We start from the raw sequence: 21,593 nt of genomic DNA on the forward strand, positions 1-21,593 counted from the left end.
ATTGGAGCATTAAGCCCTGTAGTGTGAACACGAGTTTATAGTCATAACTCGCTTCAATCTAATTGGAGGAACATAATGGCTTTGATGGATGAACTCGGGACCACGAGTGCATAGCCTATGCCTTCCTGTCCTCATCTGCTTTTCCTCTATGCACATGTTGGTAAAGAAATAAGACAGGTTAAAGCAAATTCTGGCTGTCCTGTTTTTTGTGAAAATTAAGGAGAAAAGCTATTGACTATTATGGACGATTGAGAGGCACTATGTTTCTCTCGCCCAAATCAGACTGAAATTGCGACTTCACGCTTACCGATGTCCTGCAACGCACCCATCAGAAGCGGAACGAAGTCAAGTCAGCTGATTATCAAACCTGCCCGGATAGGATTCTTGGCGTGACACGATTGGATAACTGGCGAGATTGAGTTGTTTACTTTTTTGCGAGTAATATTTCCCCTCTTCTTTCTAACTGTATACGGTTGCAGAAGGCTTTCGTTATTTGTGAAACTGACACACTTCAAAACGGAATGAGTACTGCCATTAGCACCCAACGAGGACAGGTAAATATAACGACTAACGTTAGATAACAAGCTATAGTAGCTAGCTAATGTTAAATTAGCTAACGACACGGATAAACACCATTTTAGCTAACGTTAGCTTCAATAATCACTCGTTTTCATTTCAACCCAAATTGGCCAGATTAGCTGTAGCTAGCTGCAACGTTTTAATGTAAACAACACCGTAACGTTAGTTAATTTAACAAACGTTAGTTAATTTAACAAACGTTAGCTAGCTACAGTAGTTTACTAACTTCCGGCTAGCTTGCTGGGTCGTTTTTACGACAGCCAACTAATTTAGAAGGCTAAAGTTTGGCAAGTCTCTCTGGATATAGCCATATAGCTAGCTTGCGCTCCTTAGCTAGAGCTTGCCAGGAGCAATAACCACAAAGGCGTAGTTTGTATTCGGCTAACTAGCTATGAAAATGAGCTACTTACTGGTTAAATCTAAAGTCAACTAGCCAGTTATCTAGCTAACTACTTCTTCGATGGGGTTTAACGGCGATTGGTATCCAATGTTAATGGTCCATTACCGCCTCCAGCTGGGCGGGGTATTGAATAAGAAACTAACAAGAAAACATTCCTGGAAAGGGGGAAAACAACATACAAAATAAAACACGTAAACAAAAAAAAAAACATAATATTTCTCCAATCACAGTCCACTCAAAAATACATCCCTGTGATGGGGCTACATTCACTGACATGATTTTTTGCACGGCTGTGAAATCATGAAGACACAAACGTTCAGCAGCATTCACAATGATTACAATTTTCTTAGACATCTTCTCCGCTTGTGCAGTTTATGACCATTGCAATAAATAATACAAAGTCCACCTTTTTAACATGTAGCATTTCACTATCCCTCGGTTGATGAGAAACCTTCACTGGTCGTGGTGGCTCTACCATTGCTTCTTCCCCGCCACTTGTTCCTTCCAATTTTCTCACCACCTCCAGATAGAAGACACGCTGGACACTCTTTACTCTTTCCACCTCATTCTCCTTCACCCTAACAGGGCACTCCAAGAATTCAGGCGCATGTTCACCTCCACAGTTGCAGCATTTCCCTTCATCTGGCATACGATATTCTTCCCTTCTGCACACATTAACACAAGACCAAATCTTTTACATTTATGACACTGAAGGGGCTTGTGCACAAAAGCTCTTACAGGGTATCTAGGGAAAGACTCTTTATCAAAGAAGAGTAGCATTGATGAAGTGAACTTCTTTTCTCCGTCCACCATACAGGTCAATCGATGTGCACCAACCACTCCATCAAAGTCTTCAGTTATATCCTATGCTCTTATTTCTTGCGCCACCCCAGAAATAACCCCCTTGATAGGCGTCCTGCTATGGAAATCCATGCAGGAAACATTCCACTCCGATATCTTTTTGACTCTTAACACACGCTTCTAACACACGCTTCTTCTGCTCCGCAGACACAAACAAATCTAAATAAGACCACTTCTTGTGACTCACCGACTCCATACTTTCTTCCAACACATTCCAGATTTTCCTGGAGATGTTAAATGGATTAACCAAGGAGCAATGATCCAAAACCCTGATTCAGACCAAAAATGAGTCTAGTGGTTTCCTATTTTCCAACATAGCTTTACTTCTCTTGTTTCCCTTTTTCTTCGCCACTGTAACCCACTCATTCTCACTTTCTGTACTATTAGCTAAACTTGACTCACTAACAGTTTCAAACAAAACCTTTAGGTTCTGCCATCTTCCGTCTAGCTAACTACTGTATTCACAGGAGTTGATTTTGTCCCCCCTCCCCAGACACGATCAGGACACGCAGATTGAAATATCAAAACAAACTCTGAACCAACTATATTAATTTGGGGACAGGTCGAAAAGCATTAAACATTTATGGCAATTTAGCTAGCTAACTTGCTGTTGCTAGCTATTTTGACCTGGGATATAAACATTGGGTTGTTATTTTACCTGAAATGCACAAGGTCCTCTAATCCACAGATAAAAGGGTACAAGTTTTTCTAGTAATCTCTGCGTCTTCTTCTGACTTCATATGGCGGTTGGCAACCAACTTTAAGGTGCATTGCCACTACCAACTTAAGTGTGGACCTCAGTTCATCTTTCAATCACCCATGTGGGTATATGCTCCTAAAATCCAATTAAGAGATGGCACGTGGTATATGCTCCTAAAAACCAATGAGGAGATGGGAGAGCCGGGACTTGCAGCACGTTATACGTCACAAATAGAACCAAGTTCTATTTTGCGTCTGGCTACGCAGACGCTCGCGAGCAGTGTGTGTGCAATGATTGAATACCATGTATTTGGACATTTTATTTTGCAATGCACGCGACGCGAGTGGAGTGGTCAGCATGTGAGGCAAATGGCTGTAGCTAGCGTCTATATGGCCAGATTTAAACTTGCTTGAGTTTATCAGGACACAGCTAAACCAGTGTCGTCTGTTAGCCATTTGAGCTGAAGCCTAGGCAGGAGGTATTAAGCAACATTTTACTGAACCACCTCTATAGGGCAGTGGTGGAGAGGCAGAGAAAAGCAAGATCTGATGATGTTGGATTGGTTTCCCAGACTGATTAAACCCTGACCAAATCACCTGACACTTTTTGTCCAATAACTAAAAATAGGGTGGTCATATTGTTATGACATTTTCAAATAAAATGTAATGTTATGTAACCGTTGCCGCCTGCTATAGACCACCCTCTGCCCCCAGCTGTGCTCTGGACACCATATGTGAACTGATTGCCCCCCATCTATCAGAGCTCGTGCTGCTAGGCGACCTAAATTTGAACATGCTTAACACCCAAGCCATCCTACAATCTAAGCTTGATGCCCTCAATCTCACACAAATTATCAATGAACCTACCAGGTACCACCCCAATTCCGTAAACACGGGTACCCTCATAGATATCATCCTAACCAACTTGCCCTCCAAATACACCTCTGCTGTTTTCAACCAAGATCTCAGCGATCACTGCCTCATTGCCTGCATCCGTAATGGGTCAGCGGTCAAACGACCTCCACTCATCACTGTCAAACGCTCCCTGAAACACTTCAGCGAGCAGGCCTTTCTAATCGACCTGGCCGAGGTATCCTGAAGGATATTGATCTCATCCCGTCAGTAGAGGATGCCTGATATTTTAAAAAAAAATGCCTTCCTCACCACTCGAATAAGCATGCCCCATCGGCAAGAAATTCTTAGAACCAGGAACAGATTGAATACCCTGGTCTCTCCTAACCTTGACTGCCCTTAACCAGACCAGAAAAAGACATCCGTTATTGCGTTCTGCTGGGATAGCATCGAACACCCCCGTGATATCAACTTTCAGGAAGCTATGAAACCAAATTTACACAGCAGTTAAAAAGCCAACGGCTAGCATTTTTCAAGCCAGAAATTTGCCTCCTGCAAACACAAATTTCAAAATACAGTTCTCTGGGACACTGTAAAGTTTCCAGGAGAGAATAAAGAACATCCCTCCTTCCCAGCTTCCAACCTCGCAGCTGAACCGAAAGGAAACCCACTGTCACCACGACCGAAATTCCTACTATAATTTGGAAATTTCAATAAGCATTTCTCTACGTCCTGGCCTATGCTGTTTTCCACCTGGCCTACCCTTTCACCCCCCTTCAAACAGCCCTGCCTCCCCTTTCTGCTACTCCCCGAGCCTTTCCCCATTTCTCTATCTCCCAAATACAGTCAGCTGAGTGTTCTAAAGAGCTGCAAAAAATCTGACCTCTTAACAAATCAGCCAGGCTAGATATATCTGACCGCTTCTTTCGCCTTAACTATCTGCCTTGAAATTGTGCCACCCCTCATTAACTAACCTTGTTCAACCTCTCTCTCGTGTCGTCTTGAGGATTTTCCCAAAGATGTGGAAAGCAGCTGCGGTTATCCCCCTCCTCTCAAAGAGGACACCTCTTGACCCTCTACACAGCTACAGACCTATATCTATCCACCTGCCTTTCTAAGTCTTCGAAGCCAGGTCAACAAACACATTACCGACTCCATTTGCGAATTTGCTTCTTTATCTCTATTAGCGTTCTTCCGCCTATGTCAAATCTGTTTCAGAGCCTCCATGCGTGCACTTCAGCCGTATCGGCGCTCTATATATGTCATAAAACTGACGTATTTGCTCTTAGTAATCTCTGTCTCTCGATAATAAAAACAGATATCGTTCGCCGTTCCATGACCTGGCAAGGCTTTTGACTCTGTCAATCACCACTCTCATCGGCAGAACTCGCACAGCCTTGGTTTCTCTAATGATTGCCTGCCTGGTTCACCAACTACACTTCTTGCTGATCGAGTTCAGTGTTCAAATCGGAGCCGCTGTTTGTCCGGGCGCTCTTGGCAGTCTCTTATGCGGGTCCACAAGTTCATTTCTGGGACCGATTCTCTTTCTGTATACATCAATATGTCGCTTCTTGCTGCTTGGTGATTCTCTATGCCCTCTATCGTCAGAAAGTACACCTATTTTATACGTCTGAGCCCTTCTTTTGACACTTGTGTTAACACATCCCTTCCAGCGAGTCTCAAATTCATTACAAACTCTCCTTCCTGTGGCACTCCAATGTGCTGCCTTAAATACAAGTAAAACTAAATTGCATTGCTCTTCAACCGATCGCTGCCTGCTATCCTGCCCGTCCCTGTCGCAAACATGCCAGCTACTGCTGGACGGCTCTGACTTATAATATGCTGGACACACTACAAAATACCTAGCTTCGTTAGGACTGCTAAAACTCTTCTTCCATACTCACAATCAAACATCCTCATCTCCCAATCAAAATCTAGAATTGGCTTTCCTTTATTCCACAATCAAGAAGCCATCCTCTCACTCATGCTCCACAACATACCCTTGTAAACAACTGACCATCCTACCCAATCCTTCGACTTCGGTGTATGTTCATTTACAAAATAGGCTCCACAAAACCCCTACTCAATTAAATTGGATGCAGTCATATCACAGTGCCCATCCGTTTTTGTCACCAAGAGCCCCATTATACTCTACCCACCACTGCACCTGTTACACTCTGTTGGCTGGCCCTCGCTCTTCATACTCGTCGCCAAACCCATCTGGCTCCAGGTCATCTACAAGACCCTGCTAGCGGTAAAGTCCCCCCTTATCTCAGCTCGCTGGTCACCATAGCAAGCACCTACCTGTAGCACGCGCCTCCAGCTAGGTATAATCTCTCTGGTCACCCCCAAAACCCAATTCTTCCTTTAGCCCCTCTCCTTTCAGTTCTCTGCTGCCAATGATCTGGACACAACTACAAAAATCTCTGAACTGGAAAAACACTTATCTCCCTCACTAGCTTTAAGCACCAGCGTCAGAGCAGCTAATAAGTAGATTACTGCACCTGTACATAGCACCCATCTATAATTTTAGCCCAAACAACTACCTCTTTTACCTACTGTATTTATTTATTTATTTTGCTCCTTGCACCCCAGTATTGCTATCTCTCTACTTACACTTTCTTCCACTGCCAAACAAACCATTCCAGTGTTTTTTGTTTGTTTTTTACTTGCTTATTTGTATGTTACTTCGCCACCATGGCCTTTTATATTTTATTTACTTTATATATATTTTTGTTGCCCTTCACCTCCCTTATCTCACCTCACCTGCCATCACTATTTGTCATACAGACTTATTTTTCACTGTATTATTGACTGTATGTTTGTTTTACTCCATGTGTAACTATGTGTTGTTGTATGTGTCGAACTGCTTTGCTTTATCTTGGCCAGGTCGCAATTGTAAATGAGAACGTGCTCTCAACTTGCCTACCTGGTTAAATAAAGGTGAAATAAAATGAATAAATAAATGTTTGAAATTAAAATGCCATATTATGCAAATGTGGCACTTAATACGCAAATGAGTCCGTAGGAATACACAATTACAGTAAATCCCAATTTAATGTAGGGATTGTCATATTAACAAATCTTAATGTTTCATTCAAAACATAGTTTGTAACAATTTATGAAATTAGAACAACTTTTTGTACGATTTATAAAAATGTGATACTTAATATGCTAATTGACTGTAAACATAAAATACAACAAGTTAAGACCATTCATTTAAACTAAGATGGTCATTGTTAACATATATTGATGTTTTATGCAGAACTGTGAGTTTACACTAAGGAGTAATACCCTGACTACACCGCTCGCGTCGCGTGCGTTGCAAAATAAATGTAGAAATACATATTATTCAATTATTGCACCCACACTGCTCGCGTGCGTCAACGAGCTTCTGCGTTGCCAAGGGCTAAAATAGAAGTTCTTTGTATTTGTGACGCAGATCGCGCTGCAGGTCGGTGGCGGTAACACACCTAATTTATGAAAGTTGCCAATCGCAATATAAAGTTCAGGGGGAAAAAAAGGCCCGGAAGGAGGAGAGATGACTAGAAACGATTCAGTTGACCGTTTTATGTGTGGATTAATTGTCGGAGTAGAGGACCTTGTGCATTTCAGGTAAAATAACAACTCAATGTTTATATCCCAGGACAAATTAGCTAGCAACAGCAAGCTAGCTAAATGGGACAAATTAGCTAGCAAGTGCTAGCTATATTGCCATAAATGTTTAATGCTTTTTGACCTGTCCTCAAATTAATGTAATTGGTTCAGAGTTTGTTTTGATATTTTAACCTGCGTGTCGTGATCACGTTTGGTGTGGGGGGACAAAATAAATGTATGCATGATTGTGCACGATGGCGCAGCTGGTTTGGGTTCCGTGTAAGGTGGAGCCCATGCGTGTGTACACACACACACACCAGGGGTGTCGGGTACATATAATTGGGATTAATTACATAATCATGAACAAAAAGCAGGCTTACTATTTAGTATTTACAAATTAGCAACTGTTAGGCGGTTTATATCACCGTTATGTTGGATTTAGTTGTCCAACTGAAGAGGCCTAGAGTGCCAAATATTAGGCCCAACCGTGTGCCACCTGCATACACACTGCATATCCCACACACACAGCATCCCCACACACTCAAACAGCACCCCCACCAACACACACATTTCTCAGAATCCTCACACAGCACCCACCAACACATACACACCACATCACACATAGCCTAACACAGACACACACTTCTCACTAAGTCTGAACTGTTACACAGAAGTCTACTAGTCTAAAAACATAGCTTACTTCTAAGGTAGGCCTACGTCTGAGTTGGGTTACATTGTAATGTTATTTTTTTGTTTTGATAAGTTTCTCTGGTGAAGGGAGGATAAACTGCACCATTTCCAACAAATAAGTAGCCTAGACTCAGAAGACAGTGAGCTGCCTGCTAGCCAGCTGCACAGAAAGATAGATGGGACACATTTTCAATTCACTTAGCTATGTTGTTATCGATTGTAGGCCTGTCGCCACTGAATTCTTGTAGTTATTCTTGAAAGAATAAAACCATTAATCACGAAAATCGCTAGTAGCATAATGCTGCACAGCGCTGCCTCTCGCCACAGTTGCCTCAGGGAACAGTGTCAAGGACTCCCATACATCTAGCAAGCTAGCACTCATCATGGAAATGGGGGTGGGGGAACAAGAATTTGGAGTGTAAAGGGTTGCGTCAATTCAAATCTGGTATCAGGATAAAATGTGATTGAGTCACCGAATATACTTTAAGTATTTTTATTAAACTCAAGCGATAAATGGTAAATGCAATTTTCGTATATACGTGTTCACTGTATCACCACTCAGGGTAAAGCAGAGAACTGACTCGAAATGATACAATCAACCTTTGTTATACTGTGACAGTGATAGTTCCAACTCGTCCGTTGGCCTATCACAGTAGAGGCTTAGCGTGGTTTAGACTCACTAGCCTGTCGGTGGCGCTCCAGATGTCCGCCGCTGTTGCTGTGTAGATTACGCTCCCACACCCTAGAGACTGAGGTCAGACAGTTCTGTAACACTATTTGCACCTGCATAGAAAGCATACTGTTCTCGCTCAAGGTTAACCACAGCTTCTCAGCACACTATCTGGGGCAAAATGTTACTTCCAGCACACACATGCACAAAGCAGATACAGCATACAATATTCAATCACAAATGATGTGGTGGCGGGCTATAGTGCATAAAACGCATATCCTCACAGGAGCAATCCCTGACAACCCATACATTAAATTGTAGCTACGATACAATGTTGACAATTTAGTGACTTTGTCGCTATATTTAGAAAGTTTTCAGACCCATCCAGTGACTTATTGGTAAAATGTTCTAGCGACAAATTCAGCTACTTTTCAGGCTGCCTTTTGGAGAGTTTTGACACAGTTTTTTTTTAACCTTTTATCTAGGCAAGTCAGTTAAGAACAAATTGTTATTTTCAATGACGGCCTAGGAACAGTGGGTTAACTCCCTTGTTCAGGGGCAGAACGATAGATTTTTACCTTGTCAGCTAGAGGATTCGATTTCGGTTGCAAATCCTACACTAACCACTATGCTACCTGCCGCCCGGGTTTCTATAGTTTTGATAGTATTTAGCGACTTTTCCCAATCAATTCTGCCGAAAACAAGAGTGGGAGAAGCTGTCTGCAACAGAAGTCACATCAGAGGCACAAGGGGAGGGGGTTTGCACCGGGAGAGGGGGCGAAAATGCTTCGTCAGGGACCGCAGCTGTGCCGCAAGGCAAAACGTCAACTAGCGACAAATCAAGGAGCCGATAGTTGGTCTCACTGAAATAATTGGCAACACTGGCTATGACGCTCTACTTTGTAACCTGTTATGTTTTTTTCGTGTATCTGAGGAAAACATGTAATGATAGACCCGAAAGAATATAGTTTTACCTGTAATGAAACAGCAGGGAGCAGGTCTCGAACCCTCGACCTTCTAGCCCAAGGTCCGGCGCCCTATCGACTGTGCCGCGTGCTCGTGCGGCAGAGTCAATTTCCGCGCTTATAAACCCAGGGTCGTTACATACCTTATATTTCAGTCCAAAGATGTCCAATACTCATGAAAAACCCTCAGGACTTTCCAATACTTCTTAGCAATACAATGTCACACCGATCTTACTCTGGTAGGTTGAGGAATACTTACGCCAAGAGCAAATATGAACACGCTGATTTTGCGGGTTTCACAAAAAGGTCTGTCCCACAGAATTCTTAGCATGGCACATGCTTTAAATTTGAGCTCATGTCGCGTAAATATCATAACATACAGTATTGGGATTTTTAGACATTGTTAACAACTGCCACATTAATGTTTTCAAATGATTCATGTATTTTGACAACCACATTATTGACATTTAGTGAAAGTAGATTTGTTTACTCCTGTTGTGGAATTCTCACATAGCGTCCATTGTTTGCCGCGTCACTTAACACCCTATCAATGGTGTGTCCGTGAAATCGCTGCATATTGTGACCCTTTTCTTCCTCTAGTGTGGTTTACCTGTCCTCGCTCTCTCAATTCCTCCGCTCGTTTTGTCTTTTTAGGTATACGTTGGGGAGTTGCCTCAAGACTTCCTGCGTATTACTCCCACCCAGCAGCAACAACAAGTTCAGTTGGATGCCCAAGCAGCGCAGCAGTTGCAGTATGGGGGATCCCTGGGCACTATAGGACGGCTTAGCATCACTGTAGTGCAGGTAAGATGTTTTTAACTGTGCATCTGCTTGGTCTTTCCCTAGAGTCAAGACTTATTGTGGAACACAAGGTTATTAATGCAGTGGGAATGTTTTCCTGTGAATCACTGTTATGTCCCTCTTCTCTCCAGGCCAAGCTAGCTAAAAACTATGGTATGACACGCATGGACCCTTACTGCAGGGTCCGACTAGGGTATGCTGTTTATGAAACACCCACAGCCCATAATGGTGCCAAGAATCCACGCTGGAACAAAGTTATCCAGTGCACTGTCCCACCTGGAGTAGACTCCTTCTACCTGGAGATCTTTGATGAGGTGAGAAAGAAGGAAATAGGGGGGGGCGGTGGTTGAGGAAGATCGTAACTTATTGGCTCGACAACTAGGCCAGTCTGGAGTTATTGATAGCAATCTACTTTGAGTGTTTCTTCTTGATGATCATCCTTGATTTTAGGGACAAGTTATTGATTTTAGGTGTTTGTGCTGGTCACCTTTCCAGAGGGCATTCTCCATGGATGACAGAATTGCATGGACACACGTCACCATCCCGGAAGGCCTGAGAGAGGGCAGTGTGGTTGATGAGTGGTACAGCCTCAGTGGCAGACAAGGCGACGACAAGGAGGGCATGATCAACCTGGTCATGTCTTATGCTGTGAGTGCATAAAACATACATGCTCACATTGTCATTGTAGGACAGTTTGAAAGTGATTGATTGATATTCCTCTTGGCTCTCATGCTTTCAGAACATGMCAGCAGGTATGCATATGTCTCCACCCGTTGTCCTCATGCCCACAGTCTATCAGCAGGGGGTAGGATACGTACCCATTGCAGGTGAGTAGAACCATACTGTGATTTAGTGTTAGGTTGAATTTTTGATACAATAATCCAAACGGACTCCAAGAAATCTCAAGCTAGATTAATTCACCACACTGGATGTTGCAGCTGCAAAAGCACACATACCGGTCATAACACGACTACAGGCTACTGCAATCCACTAGATAATTACACTCCTCATACACAAAAAGCCTAAATCTAACACTACTTTTGATCTCGAAGAATATATAAAAACTGTACATTCATATTTAGAGTATATAAAACAGTAAAGAAACAAGACGGTGTTATAGAACAGTAATTATGATCTATCAGCTCTAACTCCATCAGCCCTATTCCACCCTTATGGAATCATTCTTGCCCTCAGAGACAGGCCCCCTTTCCCTCTTCCCAAATACAAGGCACATAGATCTTTCCGTCTAACCCATAACATAATAATTACTACTGCTAGGCTAATTATACAATTATAAACAGATTAAAATGGGCTCATGTCAGTCTTCAACAGTTGGCAATCTTAGACAGAGACACTGCAGCCATCTAAGGCCCGATTCTACACTGCTCAAAAAAATAAAGGGAACACTTAAACAACACAATGTAACTCCAAGTCAATCACACTTCTGTGAAATCAAACTGTCCACTTAGGAAGCAACACTGATTGACAATAAATTGCTCATGCTGTTGTGCAAATGGAATAGACAAAAGGTGGAAATTATAGGCAATTAGCAAGACACCCCCAATAAGGAGTGGTTCTGCAGGTGGTGACCACAGACCACTTCTCAGTTCCTATGCTTCCTGGCTGATGTTTTGGTCATTTTGAATGCTGGCGGTGCTTTCACTCTTAGTGTAGCATGAGACGGAGTCTACAACCCACACAAGTGGCTCAGGTAGTGCAGCTCATCCAGGATGGCACATCAATGCGAGCTGTGGCAGAAGGTTTGCTGTGTCTGTCAGCGTAGTGTCCAGAGCATGGAGGCGCTACGGAGACAGGCCAGTACATCAGGAGACGTGGAGGAGCGTAGGAGGGCAACAACACAGCAGCAGGACGCTACCTCCGCCTTTGTGCAAGGAGGAGCACTGCCAGAGCCCTGCAAATGACTCGCAGGCCACAATGTGCATGTTCAGCATATGGTTCACAGGGCGTCTTTGATTTCTCATCTCGGTACCTAATGGCAGTCAGGCTACCTCTGGCAAGCACATGGAGGGCTGTGCGGCCCCACAAAGAAATGCCACCCTACACCATGACTGACCCACCGCCAAACCGGTCATGCTGGAGGATGTTGCAGGCAGCAGAACGTTCTCCACGGCGTCTCCAGACTCTGTCACGTCTGTCACATGTGCTCAGTGTGAACCTGCTTTCATCTGTGAAGAGCACAGGGCGCCAGTGGCAAATTTGCCAATCTTGGTGTTCTCTGGCAAATGCCAAACGTCCTGCACGGTGTTGGGCTGTAAGCACAACCCCCACCTGTGGACGTCAGGCCCTCATACCACCCTCATGGAGTYTGTTTCTGACCGTTTGAGCAGACACATGCACATTTGTGGCCTGCTGGAGGTCATTTTGCAGGGCTCTGGCAGTGCTCCTCCTTGCACAAAGGCTTGACTTTGTGCATCCAACTTGATTGACTTGGAGTTACATTGTGTTGTTTAAGTGTTCCCTTTATTTTTTTGAGCAGTGTATTTTGATTGCTAGTCTACTTTCCAAATGGAAGTTGGCATAGCGTGCCTTATGTAAGTGAAACTAAAGAACGAAATAGACCACTCCTCTGACTGACCACAGAACATTGTCATTTTCTGTTCATTTTCCTGACTATTGTACATGTTGAATCGCCACTGCTCATCGGGCACCCAGCAGGTGATCTACTTACTGTGCACAGCTGATGTTTATTAGTGTGTGTTGCCCTTAAGAACTGTTGACCTGTTTTAAATTATACATTCACAGGAGATTGTTGCTTAACCATTTCTCTCTTGTTTGCTCTTCTCAGGAGTGCCCACTGTATACAACCAGGGAATGGTGCCCATGGGTATGCCTGCAGCACCCACAGTCGCCCCACAAGAAGCTCCCTGTAGTGAGGAGGATCTTAAGGCACTGCAGGACATGTTCCCCAATCTGGACAGGGAAGTGATCCGCACTGTAATTGAGGCCCAGCAAGGTAACAGGGATGCCGCCATCAACTCTCTGCTCCAGATGACAGAAGAGCTGTAACAGTGGAGCCACAAATAAATCCACTGTTGGAGGCCAGAACATTGCCCATTCACAGCAACAGCACCCTGCACAGTTTGTAAATATGCACTCAGGCCTGCGAGCTCTCAACTGTCACTCACATTAAATAAAATCCAGTTGTTTTTTTTAACCATAAGCAGATGTCCATATCTGAGGTATCACACATTTATACATCTGTATACATTACCATCTGTATTATGAAWCAATGTATAGCTTTGTTCCCAGTCCACATCTGGGATTGGGTGAAATTGGTGTTCCTATTGATAAGTGCGGTGATGGCTGGTTGGCTTCTCAATTTTACATTCCACTTCACTCAGAAGGGGTTATGTACAATTGATGTTGATGCAGTGCTACTTACTCTGTGGGATAATGGAAGGAATTGATCCTGCAGAAGCTTTAGATCTTTGAAAGCAGTTGTTGTGAGACATTGTTGAGAGCTCCCTAACCTGTCTTCTCTGTATATGTGTATTGACCAGTACTGTCCTGAGCCTATCTGTATTTGATTGAGATTGATATATATCAATCTGTATAAATATAGTTATATATATTCAACATATGATAAATTATGAAGACGAGATTTAGGTATGCAGCGGTTCAGAGCAGAATGAGGACTTATCACAATATAACAAACAGCGATGACTTAGGACATGTGAAAAATCCCCCAATATTCACACAGCCAATGCCTATCAACCTCTCAAATATTGAGCTTAATTTGCCACCATTCCACTCTACTCTGGATAATGCCATATGATTTTGTACTTCTCCAACCAAAAATGCCTCTCCGAATGTTTCAATATCACTGGTCAGTGGTTTAGTAACAGTGGGTAACTATGGGGGAAGAATATATCATAGTAATCCAATATCAAATAATGACATGGTAATATAAAATTATTGAATGCAGTGCAGTGAAGAAATAAACATATTACTGATATCATCCTTTCCCTTCACCCTTTCTGAATTCACAGGCTTTATTGCAAACCATTATAGGCTGTGAAAATCCCTGCTGGGGTAATAAAAAAATTGTGTGCACAGCCCAAAACTATGATATTCAGAAAATTGGTAAATGTTGGTATGACTATCTTACAGATAAAATGTAATGTCCTACCACTACCATATATAGGCCCACACATAAAGAGGAGACTTGTAAAGATCCATTGACATGAGGTATTGAATTTTGCCGTCCCCCCAAAGGTCTGATTTTAACATGGGGTTTTCATTTGATATTTGTATAAGCTTAATCTTCAAAGATATGCATATATTTTTCCAAGGAAAGATCCTCTGTTTTGGTGTGATTCATTAAAGAAAATATATAGTACATTTCCTTTATGCTTAGGCCATCTCCATGAGTGACATACAGTATGTAAAAATACTTATTGTTTAAATTTAAAAGACCCAATTCTGGGCACTTATGTTTGATTTAGCGTTCTATCCCCTCTTGATTTAACAAATTCCTCTACCTTTCACTTTCATTTTAAATGTTAGGTTTTCTTCTCTGTTTTCCCACATGTCCCATTCTCATAGACATATTTTGAACATGATTGTGTCATGTTTAGCCAGACATCTGTATAATCCCTAACTTCCAACGTTTGGCCATTCTACTTGTTTATTGGTGGTAGGCCATAAGTAAATGTACCTTCCTAAGCTAAAGAGAGCATAACATTTATTTCACTTTTACAGTCCTTTTAGATCAATGTGCACAATTATGTTCAAAGGCACTCTAGCGGAAGTTAGGAAGGTTGTTCTGATTCTGTTGTAATGGAATGGCAAGGCTACGTGCTACAACAGTTTATCTGGTTTGAATGTACAACAATTTTTGGTGTCAAATTATGTTTGCAATTTGACATTTGCTCTTGTTTCTTTTACTCATGACACGTTAAGGAAATAAATGTTTTATCTGTATGTGTTTGGTCTTGTAGTGTAGATCTCATCCTGGTTTGTTTGCTATGCCATTTTTGGACTTGATGATTGAAATATACCATAGACTTTTGAAGAATATCACTTAAAAATTACTCATGAGCTTAGTTCAACTGTCGTAACCCATCATAACCCAAAATATAAGCTTGTTTTACATCTTTGTAAACTATGAAATTGTAAACAAACACTGTATAGACTCAAAACATGATTAAGGCCAACATTCAATCCGGATTATGGAAGATCTGTGTTACAGAGCAATTGACATATCAAAGTCATTTTCGATTGAGCCGACATGTGCTGCGTTTACCGTTAATGTGGTCTCTGCGATCACTGGAACATTAACTTTAAAATGTGCATATAGTGGACAAAACGTGATTGGATTGAATCTGGCCCTTAAACTATCATTTTGAACTCATGGATGGTACATCAATAGAGACAGAGACTGTCTGAACTGCAGATTGCCCCTTTAAACCCCACCATGTTTTCAATGACACAAGAACATCACTACCCTATTCTAGCTACATATTTTATTATACCTTTACTATCTTGTGACTTACTGCTTGGCAAGTTTTGTTGCGTCAATATATTTTCAATAATCACTAGTAGCTAGCTACAAGTAACTGCCAAAATAATATAAAAACTTGAGTAAATGAGCGTTCTGGTGGCTCTGTTATGGTGTGTGGTGCATTTTCCTGCCATGGTTTATGACCACTATTCCCATAGATCAGTGCTATTCACATTATTTCAGCGCAAACCCCCAATTTCTTCAGCCAGATTTTACATCAACAAATAACCTTTAATTCAATGCATTTTCATCTCTTATCAAAATGAAAAGAAACAAAGAAATACATTTACTCAAAATGTTATCTTTCTAATGATCTTTCTCGAAAAAGTTTGTATATTGTCCCATACAACAATTGGTACCCTATTTTTTTGTTGTTTGACATTTTGGTGACCCCACTGCAGTTCCGCCGCATCCCTGACTTTGAATACCACTGCCCTAGAGGGCAAGATAAACACCAGTACTGTACATACACAACCATTCTGAGTGGTCACCTTCAATTTATGGTGAATAATTTCTATCCTGATGGGAGTGGATGACAATTACCCCATCCACAGGGCACGAGTGATCCCTGAATGGTTTGATGCGTATAAAAACTATTTAAACCATATGCCATGGCCGTCTCAGTCACTAGTTCTCAACCCAATTGAACACTTATGGGAGATTCTGAAGCAGCGCCTGAGACAGCATTTTCCACCACCATCAACAAAACACCACATTATGGAATTTCTCTTGGAAGAATGGTGGCGCATCCCTCCAGTAGAGTTTCAGACACTTGTAGAATCTATGCCAAGGTGCATTGAAGCTCTACTGGCAGCTCCTGTTGGCCCAACGTCCTATTAGGACACTTTATGTTGTTACTGTTATTTTGCCAGTTACCTGTACATACTTCTAAGTAGAATAATGTTACTGTTATAGTGGTCACTGAATAGCTTGAAGGATTGTGAGAATTGCTGAAAGAGCAAAGGAACATGCAGAAGCACATGATGTTGCTGTTATTTATTAATCACTACAAATGAGAAAAGAGATTATCCACTACATTTATCATAGAAAATACATTCATTCTACAATGAAGGTATAAGAACATAATAGTAAGTGTTGCCGATTGTAGAAATACACTGACATGACAGATTGAATTAAAAAGTAACAAGAAAACAAATTTGGACTAAAACATTCGATGTCATGAGGATAATTCCTATATCAGTGTGCATGTTGTCTTCCTAGACGTTTAGCGCCTCCTGCGCTTTCTCGTCGTCCCCGGGGCGGCGGTCGTGCCTGCATCACAGTCTGTGACATGACATCCGCACGACTCAACGTGGATGTAGGAGTGCTTGACCTTTGACCCATCAGGGCACATCAGCTCCACCTCTTTCTGGCTAGTGGTCGCCTCTTGGCAGCAGGAGCAGTAGTGCATCATGGTGTTCGCCTCTGCTGAGTACCTGCACATTCACAGAAACACAAGACAAGTTGAAAAGAGGGCTTAAATTCCCGGGGTTGTCTTGACAAGATGAGCACAGGAACAATAAATAAGTCAAATAGGCTTCTAGTTCATAAAGGGCACACTAGATAGTGAATAGATGATCACTGACTGGGGCCTGCATGACATTGACTAGTGCTGCATTCAGCATCTGTAGTACTTACATGGAAGAGGTTCCACAGTTTCCTGAGCAGGAATTGATCTCCACAGGCTCTGCGGTCGCACAGCCACTGATGACAATGCTAGTGGTGGTGTACTTCATCTCACAGACATTGCTGCGTTCTGTGCCTGSTCAGGGAAGATGCATCAAGAGTTAGGCTAGTTGGTATGACACAGATGAAGCAGAAACAGCCAACATATACATTTTTGGCCAGTATGTAGGCACACAATGTTTCCTGTTGGTCTTATTTAGGTGACATAGCATGCTATTATTAACCAGTAGATAGGTGGTTATTAGGAACGCTTGGCTGGACGTGTTACTTACAGGTCTTGCAACATCCATTTGCATCTGTCTTTTCTGTGCCCTGGGGTGAAAAATAGGAGAGATGATTCATAAGTGGCAGATTGTATACATTATCTGAGCTCCCTTCCATTCTAAATGTTACTGAAACATCTATCGCTATGACCCAAGAGCGCTACAAATTATAGTAACATTCTGTTAACAGAATTTATAACGGTTGAAGAAAAATGATTAAATAATTCTACCCGGAAACTTAACCATTAGGGATTAGAGGTTATGTAGCATAGACAAGGAGTAATTAAAGCTGATCAACATAAGTCCAAATAGGTTGGACTGGGGAAGAGAGGAATGTATGTGGGTGCCGAAAGAAAGCAAAGAGACTCCTTAACCTATGTTTGAACCGACCCGGCTATAACTCTGGGGAGATAAGATGGGACAGGGAGAACCCCTCCAGGTTTCCCTTATCTTGGGGGGAATGGAACTGTCAGTTGGGTAGTGATCAAMTGTGGCGAGAATGGTAGAAAACTAGATAGGATAGCTCTCCTCCTGTTAGTGTGTATGTATGTGCGTAGGTTAAGAGAATGTTATAAGAGGAACACCTTTGTATATGCACAGCATAGCTCTCGCGAATAAAATGGGATTTGACTAATTGTGAGATGGGAAATCTGTCTGTTTCATTTAAACCAGAACTTTACAACCTCTGGGTTGCAGACCTAAAAAGATAATTGCAATTTATGAACATTGATTACTAAATTCCACAACACATTCTGAGTGAGAATGGGAAACAGTGTAACTGCAGTGTTGATTGTCCCCACGAAGGAGGTGAGATAGGACAGAAACTCACTGGAACACAGATCTCTGGGCTGAATGCAGGGCACACAGTCTTCACCTCCACTGGTATATATTGGTCATCAGTTTTGTCACACGTGTACATCACACATTTGTCACCAGGTGGTGACCATGTTTCATTCACCTGTCGCACAAGGAGAAGATGATGAATTATGGAGTTTCAGATCATGCAGACAGATTATGCATCCTCATAAACACTTGTGGTACTCACCTGAATAGTGTGTTTGGTCTTATCTGGCATATTAACCACACAGCTTGTCTGTACACATTTCCCACAACACTGACCAGGAATGGCCTGATACTGGAAGCCCTAAGACAAGGATGAAGAGCCATCATTGAATCATTATTCACTTACTACTGCAAGTTTCTTATCAATACGTAAATGCATTTCTCATCTTTGTTAAGAGAGACATAACTACCTGTGAACATGTAGTGTCGCAGGAGTTATTTGTGCACACAATGTTGTTGAGCTTGGTGCTAGGATCCATGGTCGAGCTGCAGATACAATTCTCACATGTTCCTTTAGGAACTTCAGCACCAGGCTGGAGTGAAAGAGAGAGACACAAGTTATAATCCACTATAACAGACTGTTTGAATAGAGGAGGGTCAGAGTGCAAAGGGAGCAGTTCTATAGTATAATGTATCTAATTATGAAGGCAGCAAACACAATACAGCGTATCTCAASCTATGTGTRTGGGTATCTTTCAGAAGCTTKTTGAATTTAATTAAATTGATTTGAAATGAKTTATTCTTACCTGGTACTCAATGTTATTGTAGACACATACACCCTTAGGAACTGAACAGACACACATTGAGAAGGAATCARTCAGTGATACCAGTGATTCATGTCATAGTTAACACAAACGTAATTCAAACCAGTGATACCTGGGAATTACAAAGTCAATGAACTAACTAAACCGCTGATGAAGAAAATCAAAGGGACTTACCACAGGTATACTCTGGACAGCAGCTTGAGTTGGATGTGCTTATAATTGCCTCCCACCCTGGCTGGCAGTCCATCATGACTTTGGGGCAAAGCAGTGCATCGCACTCTGTTACAGAGGTAACCAATGAGAAGTGATTAAAAGACAAGCCGATAGWGAGTCAAATAACCCCTATGACCCTACAGAACACTTCAGATAATCTTGGTCTAGTACTGTATGAATAAGAGTTGGCTTTCTAATGATTTACTGAAGGGTCTGTTCCATCACTCACCACATGTATATTTCTGGCAGCAGCCTTCTGTCTTGTTCACCARTCTGTAACCAGTCTCATTGCAGATGGGTATGGCTGGTGTGGGGCAAGTGATAGGCTGGCACTGGACAATCATGGAGTCCATGTCACAGGTGCACTGCTGGCAACCACTTTCCCATGTATCACCAGGCTTAATGGAAAAACAGGGTAATGTCAGGTCAATACATAAAAAGAAAAGAGTAACTCAAATGTTGTTGTTCTGCAGTGAACTGGATTTAACCATGGCAGTTAATATGAACCATCATTAGGTGAGAAGAAATGGGTTGGAAGTGGTTATTCAGAGATTAAAAGTTTTCTGGTCTGTTCTTTGGAAGGAATAAAGAGGACAAGACCTCTTGTCAATGAAAAGTATCCCTCCTAAGTATGTGAGTTTCCCTGATTCTCGTGAAATGCATCTCATGATATGTCTATGTGAGAATGAATATCTGGAGAATATTTAGATGGAGGAAATTCTTACCATTTGGGGGTTGCCATCAGGTCCGGTGCAGCCTGAAAATAAATACAGGGTGTGTTTAAAATGTTTGTCTCACATAGTTGGGGTCAAGTTCTTCACACYTGCACATTTTGTTAACTGTTCCATTACAAATAAAGCCAGTAAACCGTGATTCATGCTGAATTCAAGGTTTAAAAGTACAGAAAGGTCTAATTCTTATAKTGATAGCTACCTGCAAAATGACCCATAACCCATTCTTACCACAGGAGACCACACAAGTATCAGAGTAGGTGCTGAACAAGACGGTTTTAGATGGACAGAAGCAACCCTCCTTCGTCTTATTGGTCATTTGGGTTTGGTTGTTCAAATACTTCTCATTATATCTGCGTACAAAATAGGTTTGCGATTATGCAGGAGATCATTTATTTAAAAGAAGGCTCATATGAAGGAAATTCATRTGACATCCAATCAGACTAAAGCTTACCTGGTATTACATGTTGGTTCAACTGCTGGACCACATGGCATGTACACCTTAGTGGCTGGGCATGTATGCTCTGCAGGACAGAAACAGGTCACAGTTATGCTAAACACCAGCAAAAAAWTTTTTTAAGTAGTTGCCTAATACAAAAGTCGCTGCCTTTGAATTTGTGGCATGACTACTATGCTTGGATTCATAGCTCACCACATTCTCCATCGGTGGACTTCCTCCATTCAATGCAGATCCCTTTCTTTGCACATTCAGATGCATACGCCTCCAGACTAGAGCAGCTAGAATTAGCATTGTAGCAGACATCTGATCTACAGGCCTGAACGAAGGCATCAGGAGAAACCGCTTTATGGCATTCCTCAAAGACCCTTTGACAGAAAATAACATAGTGATTAAGAGAGATGCATGGAGTGCAACCTTTAACCAGAAATGCCAATGGAACAGTACCTGTATTATGATAAAAACAGGTTTCAAATACAAGCAAATTAACATGACAGAAAATGTACATTACAATTGATAAAACACATTAGGAAGTGAATGATCATTTAGGCATTCCTATTGTGTGCTTGTTCCCTTTTTCAAACTTAGTTTGATATGTTCCTTACTTGCTCTTCATGATTTCACAAATAGCTGTCTTGCAGGGGGTAGGGGATGTGCTTGTGGGTGGTGCTGTTGGAGGAGTTGGACAGTCCTGGTTTGGAATTAGCCACTGGCTAGCTGTGACTGAGCAGCTCTCAATCTGACCATTAGGTGACTGGCAGTCATTCTTCTGGGAATTATCACAGGTACCTTGAAAAAATGGATATTAAGTAGGGTATAACCTAGTTAGAAAGGCCAGGTCATAGTTTTTTGTTGTATGCMATTTCTATAGGGTGGTCTCGATAGGAGCATCTACTGAAAGTTTGAAACTGTGAAATGTATATTCACCCACTTTAATAATACTCACCACACTGGCCCTCTGTGCTGCTTTGGAAGAGGGAGTAAGGAAGGTTGATGCT

At 42.0% G+C, this 21,593-nt stretch overlaps 2 protein-coding genes across 3 annotated transcripts; one reads left to right on the plus strand and one right to left on the minus strand.

Annotated features, from left to right (window-relative positions):
• Positions 1-351: 351 nt before the first annotated feature.
• On the plus strand, positions 352-15,058 carry LOC112070999 (toll-interacting protein). Of its 2 annotated transcripts, XM_024138455.2 has the most exons (6): positions 353-554; positions 9,968-10,117; positions 10,246-10,428; positions 10,610-10,762; positions 10,854-10,941; positions 12,921-15,058. In XM_024138455.2, exons 1-6 carry the CDS (start codon positions 522-524, stop codon positions 13,139-13,141), a joined length of 828 nt encoding a protein of 275 aa, XP_023994223.1. In that variant the 5' UTR covers positions 353-521; the 3' UTR covers positions 13,142-15,058. The 2 variants fall into 2 exon arrangements, with proteins under 2 accessions (XP_070295308.1, XP_023994223.1); XM_070439207.1 differs by lacking the exon at positions 9,968-10,117 and having other exon boundaries at positions 352-554.
• Positions 15,059-16,619: 1,561 nt separating this feature from the next.
• Positions 16,620-21,587, minus strand: LOC112071009 (intestinal mucin-like protein). The gene is made up of 15 exons (XM_024138463.2): positions 21,542-21,587; positions 21,201-21,384; positions 20,791-20,963; positions 20,593-20,662; positions 20,370-20,491; positions 20,133-20,164; positions 19,637-19,805; positions 19,369-19,473; positions 19,177-19,217; positions 18,841-18,963; positions 18,633-18,731; positions 18,417-18,545; positions 17,597-17,636; positions 17,277-17,400; positions 16,620-17,074 (listed from the first exon to the last, which is right to left on the minus strand). The coding sequence occupies exons 2-15, from the start codon at positions 21,209-21,211 to the stop codon at positions 16,864-16,866; spliced, it is 1,449 nt and encodes a 482-aa protein (XP_023994231.2). The 5' UTR covers positions 21,212-21,384; positions 21,542-21,587; the 3' UTR covers positions 16,620-16,863.
• Positions 21,588-21,593: the final 6 nt, after the last annotated feature.

The sequence above is a fragment of the Salvelinus sp. IW2-2015 genome, unplaced genomic scaffold (genome assembly GCF_002910315.2).
Source record: "Salvelinus sp. IW2-2015 unplaced genomic scaffold, ASM291031v2 Un_scaffold1491, whole genome shotgun sequence".
Lineage (NCBI taxonomy): Eukaryota > Metazoa > Chordata > Actinopteri > Salmoniformes > Salmonidae > Salvelinus > Salvelinus sp. IW2-2015.